This window comes from Caloenas nicobarica, chromosome 26, assembly GCF_036013445.1.
Source record: "Caloenas nicobarica isolate bCalNic1 chromosome 26, bCalNic1.hap1, whole genome shotgun sequence".
Classification (NCBI taxonomy): Eukaryota; Metazoa; Chordata; class Aves; order Columbiformes; family Columbidae; genus Caloenas; species Caloenas nicobarica.
In genome coordinates this window covers 2,996,299-3,008,988 of record NC_088270.1, presented here as the reverse complement: position 1 = coordinate 3,008,988, position 12,690 = coordinate 2,996,299, and the positions used below count along the sequence as shown (strand labels likewise).

Sequence of the window (12,690 nt, the reverse complement as noted above, 5' to 3'; positions counted from 1 at the left end):
GCATATGATAAGAGGTTTTAGGGTATGATACCAGGCTGGATCCTGCCCAGGCACCAGAAAGCCTGGCGAGCCCTGGGATATTCATGGGAGCAGGAAAGGCAGAGAGGTGCCCAGGGGACCTTTTAGGGAGGAAACAGCGATTTCTGCCATTAGGCACCACCAGGCAGAGGCAGCAGCTGAGCTGATGTTGGAGGATCAGGGCTGGGAAAAAACCTCACCCTGGCTTTGCTCTGCCTGTCTGGTTTTTAGTCTCTGTGCAGGAATTAAGCTCCACTTCGCAGGAAATTTGGGGGGCCTGAGTAACACTTGCAAAGCCTGTTGGAGCGCTCAAATCGCTTTACAGGATGCAAAAGCAGCACTCAAAGGCACCGGGGGAGTTGGAAAGGCTGGCAGGAGGCTGCCCCCATGCCCACCTCCAACCAATATTACGATTATTTTTGTTTCCCGTCGGTGTGACAGCTGCCAGAGGTGTTTTTTTCCTGGCTGGCGAGTGTGGAACTGGCCTTTCCCACCGCCCTGGATGCGGGGCTGACCACTCCCCCTCCCTTTGAATAGGCAGCCCTGCAGCAAACACTATGGTATTTCCATCCTCTCCGGCTCCGGCGCAGAGGATAACACCAGGTAGTTGGAAAAGAGATCGGAGACAAGTGTGGGAAGCCGTGGAGGACATAAGCTTTGCTCCTGGTCTTGCAGCTAAGTAGTAAGTGGTGCTGGGGAGAGAGTCGCTTTAAACTCTTCTTTGTGGGTTGTAGGTACCTGTGTTCATTTGCAGGACATCTACGATTTGTTTTGCCGGTGATGTACTTTTACTCTCTCCATTTCCAGTTTCAGTCAGTAACTGACTCGTGTGTTTGCTAACAATACTGCAGGATCTTATAAATGTCTGAGCTGATGCTTCCCTTTAAAAATCCTTTTTTTTTTTAAATACAGAGTATATAAAGTTTATATGTATGTTCGGGAGAACATTATTGCTATCCTCATCTAGGTAGAAGGCTGCGTCTTGGCATTATTACAGTGGATTAAATTTGCAGTTCCTTTTATGTTTCGAATTGTATTTTTGTTTGGATGGGGTTTGGTTTGTTCAGGGAGAAGCGAAGTGCTCAAGGTCAGATGCTTGCTCGGCTCCCTCCTGCCCTGTGCACAGACAGACAGACAGACAAGGAGTGGGCACCCTCAGACCAGAGCTGATTGCTGTCTTTTTTGGGGATGCTTGTAAGGGGTTTACTGCCACACCTCTGCAGCTTTTTAATAGCAATGCCATCCCGCAAAGGGCAGAAAGTGCCACAGGTGCCAGCATTTGTTTTCAGGAAGAATTGGAACTTGAATGTGACAGCTGCAGGGACGTGCTGCCTTGGGAAGGGCACAATCCTGCACCCCTCAGCCAGCCCAAAAAGCACCAGTGGGGTTTATGAGTCCCTGAGGAGCAGAGCCACGGCCTTTCCCCTTCCCATTAGTCTTGAAATAATCGCTTTGCATGTGGCCACTCATTTGGTATTACAGTTACCATCGACTTCCCATCCTGGGCTGTCAACTGACACCTTTGGGGGCTGTGGGCTGGATCCAGAGCTGTTTCCTGCTCACAGGCTGTTCCTGCTGCCTCTAATTCAGCCGTTTTTTTAACGTCACCCGTGCCCGTCGCGTAAACAATTTTCTGGCAAGCCATATTTTTTTGGGCTACCCAGATATTTTCACCCCGGGCAGCAGGGAATGGTACCATGCACCCAGTGACTGGGATGTTTGTGGGTCATAGAGGGAGTCTGGAGCAAACCACAAATTTATAGCTGAGTTGTCAATCCTTGACCAAAATCCCTTTGCCATGGGGCAGATCAGGTTCTCTGAGATGGGGAACACGTGCTCCTTGCAGGGCCAGATCCTTCCCTGGTGCAGGGGATCCCTCGCTGAACTCAACAGGTTCTTTCCCCCTTTTGCTTTGCCCCAGCTGAGGATCTCGTCGGTGACGTTGTGCTCTAAGTCTGTTCTTTCACGGAGGGAAATTTGTGAGTGAAATAACAGATGAACTAATTAACCCTCCATCCACCCATTCACATCTTCCTGCAGTTGCAAGTAGGTGGCAGGATCCAAAAGAGATTTAATGGCAACATCTTACCTAAACCCTCTCCTTGTGCTGTCAGCTGGCTGTAGATTTGGTGCTGCTGTTGATGGCGAAATTATTTTAGTTTAATTATAAAATAGCTAACTAGTAGAGGAATGAGCCAGGCAAAGGAGAAATCTAAAGCACAAAGCAGCTTACTGCCAAGCACAGAGAGCAAAGCGCGTGTGTATATGAGACTGGCCCAAACCTGAAGTGTCCCGGCACTATCTGGTGACCACTGGTGACACTGTCATCCATCCCAGCCCAAGTCTGTCCAGCCAAACGGGACAGCTCTTGAGGTACCATCAGATCTCCTTCAGATCTGACACCCACTGAGAAAAGAAAAAGCACAGCGTTAAAGCAGAAAGTGATGTGCTGACAGGCATCTCCCCACTCCGTCCCGTTATCCTCATCGTTCCCAAAAACGGCACGGACAAGCTCATTACAGCATCACTAATCCGGCTGCAGTCACCACTGGCGAGTTAAGATAGTCGCTCAGGGGCTCCGATCCTCGGCCTCTCACCTTCGCTTTCTCCCTGTAACCTCAGCCAAATCATTTCATCTCTTGGAGTATTTATTAAAGGTGCAGAAGGACAATTGTGCTATTGCTCTATTTACCATAGCATCAGTATTTACTGCCCTGCCTGGCTTTCCTTTGGTAAATCAGGTATTATCTTCGAGAGCATTTTAAAATCATAATGAATGTGGGATTCTCTGATATGAAACAGACCAGGAGGTGGCCGATCTGTTAAAACCCAGGGTTCGCAAATAGGCAGCAAGGGAAACATGCTCATTTTTATTGCTCGCATGCCTGCATTAGGGATGCTCCTTTTATTTTAAGCTGGTGCCAGGGTTTGACGCATTGCACGAGGTTTTCAACCTGCCAACAGATCAACAAACGCTCTTTCCCCTGAGAACGGAATAGGCAGGCGGCCTGGAAAGCGCCACGATTTCAAGGGTTAAAGCCTTGCGGAAGAATGTCATTTCCACGAGCTGTTTTCCCTGCCCCCTCAAAGATGATAAATTATTACTTGATGCAAAAATAAAATGGCCATCACTGAGCAGCTTTGGGTCAGCGAGCTGCCAGCGCAGCAGCCCATGGAGGATGGTCATGTTGAAGGTGCTGCTCCTCATTTTTAAAGTCTTCATTCACGTTCTTTAAATCAGAAATATCTTGGTATTTCCCCATCCTTAAAACAACATAATACTAAAACACTATATAAGAATATTGTCAAGGGTTGTCATATATCAATAGACAAAGTTTACTTCATTTTAATACACGTTTTTAACTCTTTCCTAACTTCTGCACGGGGGTGTGTGTGTTAATGATGAGGACGAATAGCTTTTCACTTTTTAAACTAAGCTTGGTAGTTCATTAAAAAAACCAAAAATCTCTCATAAAAGAGGAGGGATGGTTGTTGAAATGAAATTAAAATTTTAATTTAGTTTAGCAATGGCCCAAGAGTCTAACAGCTTTGGCTGGTACTTGATCAAGTCCCAAAATAAATGCTGTTTCTCCCACACATGTTTTCGCAATAAGACAGGAATAATAAGAGCAAACAATAAGTCTGAAATCAAGCTGTTAAGTCATTAAGGGTTTTACCAAATGGCTCCGATTCCCCTCTATTTATTAACAGCTCTCAGCAAGCCGTGGATCTTGATTATCTTGGGGTAAATCTACAGCGATTTCCTTAATATTGGCCAAGTTACCTGCCACGCAGAGTGCAATCATTGAATTTAGATCCTGAGCGGTCATTAAAGCTGTCTACTGGCATCCGAGGGGAGGAGAGGAACTCGTTAGGCTCTTATTAGAGGAAGATAAAGAGAAGAAAAATATCGCTCAGACATCAGGGAAACTTGCTGACAGTGAGAGATGTTTTGGGCTGTGAAGTAGTTTCCTCTGGGAAGTGGTGGAAGTTCTGTTAAAATTAGCCTGGACAAAACACATCAGAGCTCCCTTTCTGCTGTCATCTTGCCTTTTCTTGCCTTTTTAATTTTTTTTTTTTTCCAAAGCACAATAATTTTGTGCACAGAAGCTGCTCACCTGCCCTTTTCTAGCAGAGCTTATCTTCCAGGTCCCTTTTGCAGCCTAAAACCTGCATCTCTCTGTCGTTTAACCGTTGTCACCCACAAAATCTGCATCAGGCAGATTTAATTTGCATTGAACGTGGACTCACCCTGAACAGACAGGGACGGGGTGCAAACGGTTGCTGAGGTTGCACCGTATTTTTGACACCCACTTGTGCTTTTTAACAGTACAGCTTGCAGGGGAAAAGCAACCAAAAAGCAAACTGTCCTTGTTATAAATCTTGCTGTCTAGAGATGATAATTCCCCTTTTCCAGTCTGGGGCTCAGGACGGGGGTTGCTGGTGCTGCTTTCCAGCTCTGACAATCTTCTTAATTTTTTTTTTTTTTTTTTTTTTTTTTTTTTTTTTTTTTTTTTTTTATGAAGCCTTGTCCTGGGTGTCAGGATGGGTTTAGTTCTTCTCCTCTGACCGAAGCACATGCTGCTTCGAGCATCAACGGGTGGTACTTTGCTGGAAGGTTCAGTTGGTAGCAGCGTCCTGAGAAAGATGCAAACGACATTCAGCGAGGCATGAAAGCTGCTCTCGAGAACCGGTGTTGACTTAGGTGTCTCGATCAAAGGAAAAAACAAAACAAAACCCAACCCCCAACTGCTTATCGCACAAGCTGCAAAGCAGGAAAAAAAAGAGCTGCTGTTTCAACTGCTGTTTTAAAACTAACTCCTCGCTCTCCGACACGTGTGTGTCATTGAAACAGGTGAATCAGCCTGGAGGTTTCTCTGTCTCTGTTTTGCAGCGTGTGTCTTCCTTTGGTACAGTTTGGCAGCTTTAGTCCTTACTCTAGAGCAAGGGGGAGATCAGTTGATGTTTAGGAGAGACATTTTAAGTCAGGAGCAGGCAACTGGGACTGAGCGCTTTGCCCTTCGTTAGCTGAGTTGCAGAAACGGGCTTCGTGCAGCTTCTTTGTCTGCAAAGAGATTTAAGCCAAAGTGTTTTTTAACGCCCAGTTAGAGCAGACTGGGAGGGCGTGCACAGATGCTGAGATTAGTTAAGGCTTCTCAGCCACAGCAACTTGCAATATGTCTGGTTTTGGGTTGCTCTAAGCACAAAGAGAATTCGGCTCATTGTACTTCCACCACATAGGTCGTTTTCAGTTTTGTGAATTAAAAAGAGAAGTTTAAAAGAAAAAAAATAGTACTGGTGTCGGAGCAAAAGTTAGTAATAACAAGCAGGAAATGACGATGATAATTTAATACACATACACACGCAGGTGTTTCACGTTTGGCCATTAGTCACAGCGCTGGGAGATGGTATCTGGAGGCCTTTTTTTTGCTGAAGTGGTGAGTGAGGTGCAGCTGAAGCAGGATCTGCCCTTTGTTTGGATGGTTTGTGGCTGGACCTTGGCTCTGCGAGCAGGGAAGGAGCAGGGGGGAGGCTGGGACTAGGTCCTGGTTCTTCTGGGAGCTATTCCTGAGTGCAGCGCAGAAAGAGGAGGCTGAAGATAACGTGATGACTTGGACAAGTGTTTGCATCTGCAGTGGGTAGCACAGGAGCTCTGCAGAAATCAAAAGGGGGGGTGTGCAGAGGAACCGGAGCTGTTGTGTTCTTGGAAAGGTAAAAGCAGCGGCAGCTTTTGCATCTCTCAGGCTGTGCTGTGGATCAGTGAGATGAAAATAGCCATTCCCCTTTGGCTCCGAGTCGTAACCATCCCCATCCCAGGCTACTCCCTCTTTACTCTTTCCTCCCAGCACCTCTAAGTCACATTCCCCAAAACACAGAAAGTGAGTTGGCCCTGCATTTTCCACTGGACATTTAAGGGAGAGAGGGAGAAGCCATCTCCAGATTTGAAAACAGATTGCAGCTCCTTCACCTCAGCTACGCAAATGGGCTAATCTGTGATTTAAAATCAAATATTCAGGACTATAAGTCTCAGCAATGCAAGGGAGAGCTTTAGCAAAGGGGCATGAACACAGGAAAACAGAAGATGTCTCTTGAAATCAGCAAAGTTCTTTGTGAAACAGATTATTTTTGATGAAGCTTTTACAGGAAAGGTGTTGATCTCAACAAACTGGCTTCTTTTTTATTTTCTTCTTTTTTTTTTCAAAAGAAAAAAGTTGGCAACAATTTCCCACTGGCTCTACAGCAAAGGAAATATGATCTCATCTTCCCCCAGAGTAGCTCCATCAGCTTCCAGGTGATAATTCATTCACCATTGTCAGGCTCTCAGCAGTTTACACTAATGGCTCTGCATGTCCGCGTTGTTGATACAACACATCTAATCACAATATCTGCTATTAATATAGATATTTTTCCTCTTAACTTTTCCAGCTTAAACTCATTAAGATGACAGCCTGGTCCTAGCTTTCTATGCTAGTAAGAAAGCACAGGCTTAGCCGATAATATCAGTTTTTATGCCTTCTGCAGCTGGGCATCTCATGTCCATCTCCATTTCCACAGGCACCTCTGAGATGATGAGTTACTATGTGGACACAACCATCAGCAGCGCAGCCCCTTATCGTTTAGCTCACCCTGGAGTGATGGTAAGAAAGGAGTTTGGGTTATTTTTCTCTCTCTTTGGTTGCTGTGACTTTCCAGCCCATTCATTGACACGGCTTAGTGCCAACCGCTACATTATTCTGAAGCTTCATGTAGTTCAGAGCAACATCCAAATGCTGAGTGTTTACCCGAAGCTTATCTGAACCTCTCGAGCTTGCAAACCTTGACTGGAAATAAGATCGTGGCATCGGATTTCCTGCCCTTGTGTTGGGAGGAGGACTGTTGGAGTCGCCATTGTCCCAGCGGCTCCACTCCCCGACCTTCACCTGCTGGGGGTGGACGCGGTGGGACCAGCACAAACTTAGACCAGGCTTTGGAAAAGCTTCACTCAGTTGGGCTGGAGTTTTTGGAGAACTTCACCCAAAGAAATGCTGGCCAGTGTCAAAGATCCTAAGCGAGGGCAGACGAAAGCTGTAACTCCGAGCTGAGACACCAGGCTGCACAGAAGACCTGCTAGAAAGCAAAATATTCACCAAATTAGGAAGAAAAGGCCACCCTGACACATGAAATATTTCTAACACAGCTCGAGATTTTTCTTTTAAATGGCTCCACGTGTGCATTCGGCTTTTAAATGTGGATTGGAAATGAAGCAAAACTATTGTGCTGCAGGGAAATAATGATAGTAATAAAAAATATAAAACATCCTCAATTTATTTGTATGTATGTATATGTTTTAATCCCCTTATACAGAGATATACACATATATGTGCTATATATCTTATATGGTATGTATGTATATACACATATGAATATAAGGAAAATATGTATATAAGCTATATATACACATATACACTATACATACATATTCATAAATATGTATGTATAAAAGAAAATGAAAATTATATCCTAGATTTAGTTCCATATATCTATATAAGCTTGTATATATAACGCATATATTTTCTATGTGAAGTATAAATATAACTTTATACACAATAAACCCAAACATTTGTAATACATAATGACAGTGATAAACTAGTATTATGTATGTGTGGCTATATACATGCCTATATCACACATATAATCAATGCATGTATATATGTATTATGTGTAAGCATGTAATAATACAGTATATTACATAATATATATGTAATAATACAAGTTTATATAAATATACAGACATGTGCATATACTTAGTGTGTGTATGCTACACGTGTATACATGTGCATGTGTACACACACATATATGTCTGTGGACACATGAATGTAACTAACAAATCTAAACACAAATAACACAAAGATAAATAAAAACGTAGTATTCCCAAATAATACCAATATAAGTAGGAATATTTACGTAAATATGCAGATTGGCCTCAGCACGGGGCTGGGCTCCCCCATAGTGCCGGGGTGCAGGCCCTCAGCTCCTCACGTTTTTGGCGGGAAAGTGGGGCCTCCTGCCTCACGCTGCCAAAAAATAACAATTTTGGCTGACGGGGCTGAAATGTGTCTCATCTCATGGCGGGTGTACCCCCCACACCAGCCCTGAGGAGAATCCCCTCCTCACCACTATCTTGCGCCCCACGCGCCTTCATTTTTTCCCCTCACGTTTTGTTTAAAAAAGGGCTTTTAAAGCCTGATCGTGACACCCCTCAGCCGGGTGAGTTTGGACGGCATAATTTCTCCTGAGCAAACCCCGCCGTTCTGGAGATTTGTGTCTGAATTTGCGGGTGGAAAGCTGCGCCTTCCCCTTGTGTGGGGCGGCCATTTTGGGGTCCCGCTCCCCTGACGCTTCTCCCTCTCCCAGAAACAAGGCGCCGCCGGCCCCTGCGAGGATCCCTGGGTGACCTGCGGCTTTCAGGCCACCTGCTGCCAGCCGAGGACCTGCTGCCCGCTCTGGGATGAGCCTGCCACGCAAGAGGTGCCCACTGGGCTGGAGCACTACGGCACGGGTAGGACGCCATTTCGAGGCGGGGGGGGCGGGATGCGAACCAGGATGGCGCCTTTCCCGCTTCGTCCCACTCAGGTGAAAAGATGAGCCACAAAGCCCCGCCACAGGGTGAGAATGCAGATAAAAAAAACCTTACAGCTGCTTTGTTTAACTATTCTCGTCCTCAGTGTGATGCTGAAGGATGCGAGATACTTTCTTCCCCCGCCATGGCGTGGTGCCCAGCTCAGAGAACCCTTCTCCTCTTTTGGGGGGTTGTTTTGACGTCCTGCATGTCCCCCCTTTGCATTTAGGGTCTGCAGCCCCAGTTAGTGCTCCCTGGGGTCTGGACAGTCACGGAGATCTATGGAAGATGCCATGGGTGAGGTGGATCTGCCAAAGTGCTGGCTGCATCTTCAGCATTTCTCATAGTGTTTGCAGGGTTGATGTCCTTGCTGGTGGCTTTGGAAAGGCGGTGTGGTCTCCACGGAGACTTCTGAGTTTTAACTCCGCTGTGGTAGTAACTTCGGGTCTCTTGCTCTTGTATATTTGCTGCTTGGGAGGGTGATGCACATTTTTCAGGTAACCACAGCTGGAGATGTGTGGCCACGGTTGCAATGAGCTGCACAGCTAAAGCAACCCGCCAGCTTGGACTAAACGATTGTCTCCTCTGACACATTTGTAATTTGAAAAGTCATTTACAAAATCGTCGGTGACTAATTCTTGCCCCGCACGTTGTTCAAGCTGCGAATCTTCAAGCTGAGCTCGCAGTATGGGCTGCTCCTTGTAGAAGCAACTGGCAGATGTCAGACAGGCAGTCGGTCCTTCTGCAAAAAGCTGTTGTGGAAGACTCAGGTATAAGCGAAAGATCTCAAGTTGCATGAATGTGACCTTTGCAAAGGGCCAATATGGAGTTTATGTTTCACTTAAGTCCCACATAAGCCTATCGTGAAGCACTTAAATCCCATGTAAGCTTTTGCATGGCATGTGCTGGTCTTCTGTGACTTGTTCCCGGCTCGTTAGCTATGCACATTGGCCCCTTGGGAGGGGAAAAGCCCTGATGTTTAGAGACTTTTTGCAGCTGAAGAGTTCAGCAGAACTAGCAACTGTTGCGGTAAAATGTACAGTTTGAAATCTCTCCTTGGCAAATATTCAGGCATTTCATTTTTTTTTTTTTTCTCCTTTGGTGAGCACTTGTGTGGATGCAGAGCTCTGGAGCAAAACTCCGCTGCCTATTCCCAGCCATTCCTATTTCAGCTATTTGTTCAACTCCTGTGGGTGACCTCTCTCAGTGCGATGTCAACTCTGCTCTGATGAAATCTGCCCTTGCAGCATTTGGATTTACTCAAACATTTTGCAAATCTGTGCCTGGAAAGTTTGCTTTGTGTGGTGGTGGTTTTTTTTTTTTTTCTCTACCCTCTCCCCTTTTCTGTGAAAGTGTTCTCTCCAGGGACCAACATATCTGCAACCCAGATCTTCATTACCCCATGCCGGGTCTGTGAAATTTCTTGCTGCAGAGGCTGGAGCCTGGTTCAAACCTCAGTGAAGCCAGAAAAAAAAAAAAACCAACAAAACCTGTCATTTTCTTCAACAGGTTTTGATCAAACTTTTGGTGCATTGGGTCGGCTTCTAAATTCTCTTGCAACGCCCCAGAATTACTTTTCAGTTCTTCCTGTTGCAATGCAAGGTACTCTTTCTCTGATTATTATTTTTTTTTTAATACTGCTGTTTCTTCAGTCTAGAGCAGTTTCTAATTTTAAATGAGAGGAAACTCTCATTTGTATATACCCCTAGGAACAGTCTTTCATTTCTCCTTTGTGTTTCGGCTGCACACTAAAACCATTTGTCATCTATTCTTCTGGTGTACTAGAGGCTATTTTGGTTTTCATGGTCTTGATGTTGGCAAAAGAAACAAGTCAGCAAGGAAAATGCAAGTGTGAATATATCCTCTTGCAATAGAAAGCCACAACATTTCTAAAAGTTTTAGAGCTGCTTGCGTTTAGAGAAGATATTTTGCCTTTGAAGCCTGGGTGAGTTTATTTGCACTGTGCTTGAAGTATGATAAGGTTATTCAGCAATATGGATAAAGGAAAGCCTGATGTGGATTTAGCGTGTTGATAAAGACAAGAAGGGCTGGTGCTTTTCTGTATAAAAAGCAAAAGTTTGGACACGGTGTAGAGCCAGTTTTATTTGTTAGCTTGCTCCCACAATCTGCAGTGCATATGTTGGATGCTGAAAGCCACGCTTAGCTCTGTGTGTTTAATTCCTAAGGTAATCATATCCTAATATTACCTCCTGCTAATACTTTTTGGCTGAGACAAGTTAGGCACAAAACTGGAGCGGAGGAAAAGATTTGGTACTGGTATTATCATTTTAGCACGGAATCAGTCCTGATCGCGCTGCCTTTTTGGGCCAAGGCCACTTTGACAACCCCTTCCGCTCCACACTGGTGTGTTTTCCTTTGCGATAGGGGAGATAACACTGTTGTTAGTGGCAGGTGAGGGATGAAGAAGTTCTTCTGAAGAAGTTTCTACCACTGAATTAGCACTTTTGGACTGAAGATGCTCCCAGGAGCGTTTTGGGGGAGTGATCCCACTTTCACGGAGAAATGGGGATTGGCTTTGGGGTTTGCAAGGCAGGAAATTAAATGAGAGGAGAAATTAGAGCTGCAGGTCTGGCTTTGCTTTCCTAAAGCAGTCCTGCTGATTTTGGTCGGGCTTCTTGCACCCAGACCCTGTCACAAATAAAAGGTGTCACCTTAGGTTCATCCCCAACACCCATGGGGCAGAGACCAGCCTTACCCTGATGCTGTCTGATCACATTATCTCGGTGCCACCTCTCAGCCCAGAATATTTTGGATTTATTCACTTTGAGGGTGGAATATCCCTAATGCAGCAAACCTGCATCCAAACTCCCGGTGCTTCATGGACATCGGGTCCCTGCAGCCTGGGACATAGTGGTGTTTTTCTGGGTTTGGCAGCAAAATAAAGCCCTTGTAGCTGGAGCAACACATTGCAGGGTGCAGCCGAAATAGGGATGCTCTGCCATTGCTACGTCTGCTGTGATCCTCCTCCAAGCCCAGCTCTCAGCTCAGCCTGGACTGATCCCACGGGGACCACCTGCATCCCTGGCCAACTCTCCCTTTTTCCCCACGTTGTCCCCTCCTTCGCCGGTGGAGATTCCCGGAGGAAAGCGTTTTCTGTGAGCAGTTCCTGGGCTGTCTTCCAGCCCCATGCTCAGAGGAAAGGGGCTTGGGGAGGAGGAGAAAAGGGGAGAAGGTGAAAGCTGACCAGGCTCAGCCCAATGGCTTCTCCAGCTGCAGCACATTTTCTGAGCGAAGCTTTTTTTTTTTTTTTTTATGTCCTTTTATCCTATTTTTAACCACGGCCTCTTTCCTTTTCTCAGCCTCCTCCAACACTTCCCCCCTCCCCTGCGCTGCTGCTGCCTCCCCCGCACACTCTGCTCTCCGCAGAGATGAATGGATGTCTTTTCGCAGGGCACACACATCTGCTTGTGGCTGCCAGACCTCGTGGGACTGCTCGGGCTGCTCTCTTTGCCTGGCTGCTCGGTCCTTTCCCTCCTCCAAAAATGAGCAATGGGCAAGGGAGGACATGGAGGAAGGTGAAGGGGGAGAAAAAAAAGGGGTGAACCACCACAGGGAGGGACGAGCAAGAGCCAAAGCGATTGCTGCGGATTTATTTCAATGCTCAGCGAAAGCTGTGCACAAAATCCTGCCTCTGCCCAACTTGCTGCTGCTGTTCCCCCAGATCTGCAGCCCTCCCTGACCATTCGGGGGGTGAATGAGCCCTTTCTGCTGGGTTCCAGTGTCATTCTCTGGCCGGCGAGGTGGTGTTTATAGCCTGGTTGGAATGGGTTTTGCTTTGACCTTTTTCTTTCATGGCAGTCTTTGGGTGTTCCGCTGGCTCTAGCTGGACTCAGTGTCTGATTTGTGAGTGTCCCGGTTGTTTCGCAGGTAAGGAAAACACACAGGTGACGCTTCTGATGCTCCCTCTGCATCCCCGCTGTGACCTGCTGCAAGTCAGCACTCGGTGAGGTTTATTTGCGCTGAAGCAAGAGAATGACAAAAATCCAGGCTTTCGCTTTTCCATTTGTTTCCTGCCTGACTTTGGAAAAATCCCCCTCTCGCCTCTCAAAGGC

General features: G+C 46.2%; 1 protein-coding gene across 1 annotated transcript in view; it reads left to right on the top strand.

The window, feature by feature from the left end:
• Positions 1-607: 607 nt before the first annotated feature.
• The window catches only part of ETS1 (ETS proto-oncogene 1, transcription factor), a 63,755-nt gene continuing 51,672 nt past the window's right edge, over positions 608-12,690 (top strand). Inside the window, exons 1-3 of the mRNA XM_065652107.1 lie at positions 608-700; positions 6,574-6,656; positions 8,413-8,557. Coding sequence (XP_065508179.1) covers positions 6,585-6,656; positions 8,413-8,557 — 217 coding nt within the window. The 5' untranslated portion in view covers positions 608-700; positions 6,574-6,584. The remainder of the gene's footprint in view (positions 701-6,573; positions 6,657-8,412; positions 8,558-12,690) is intronic.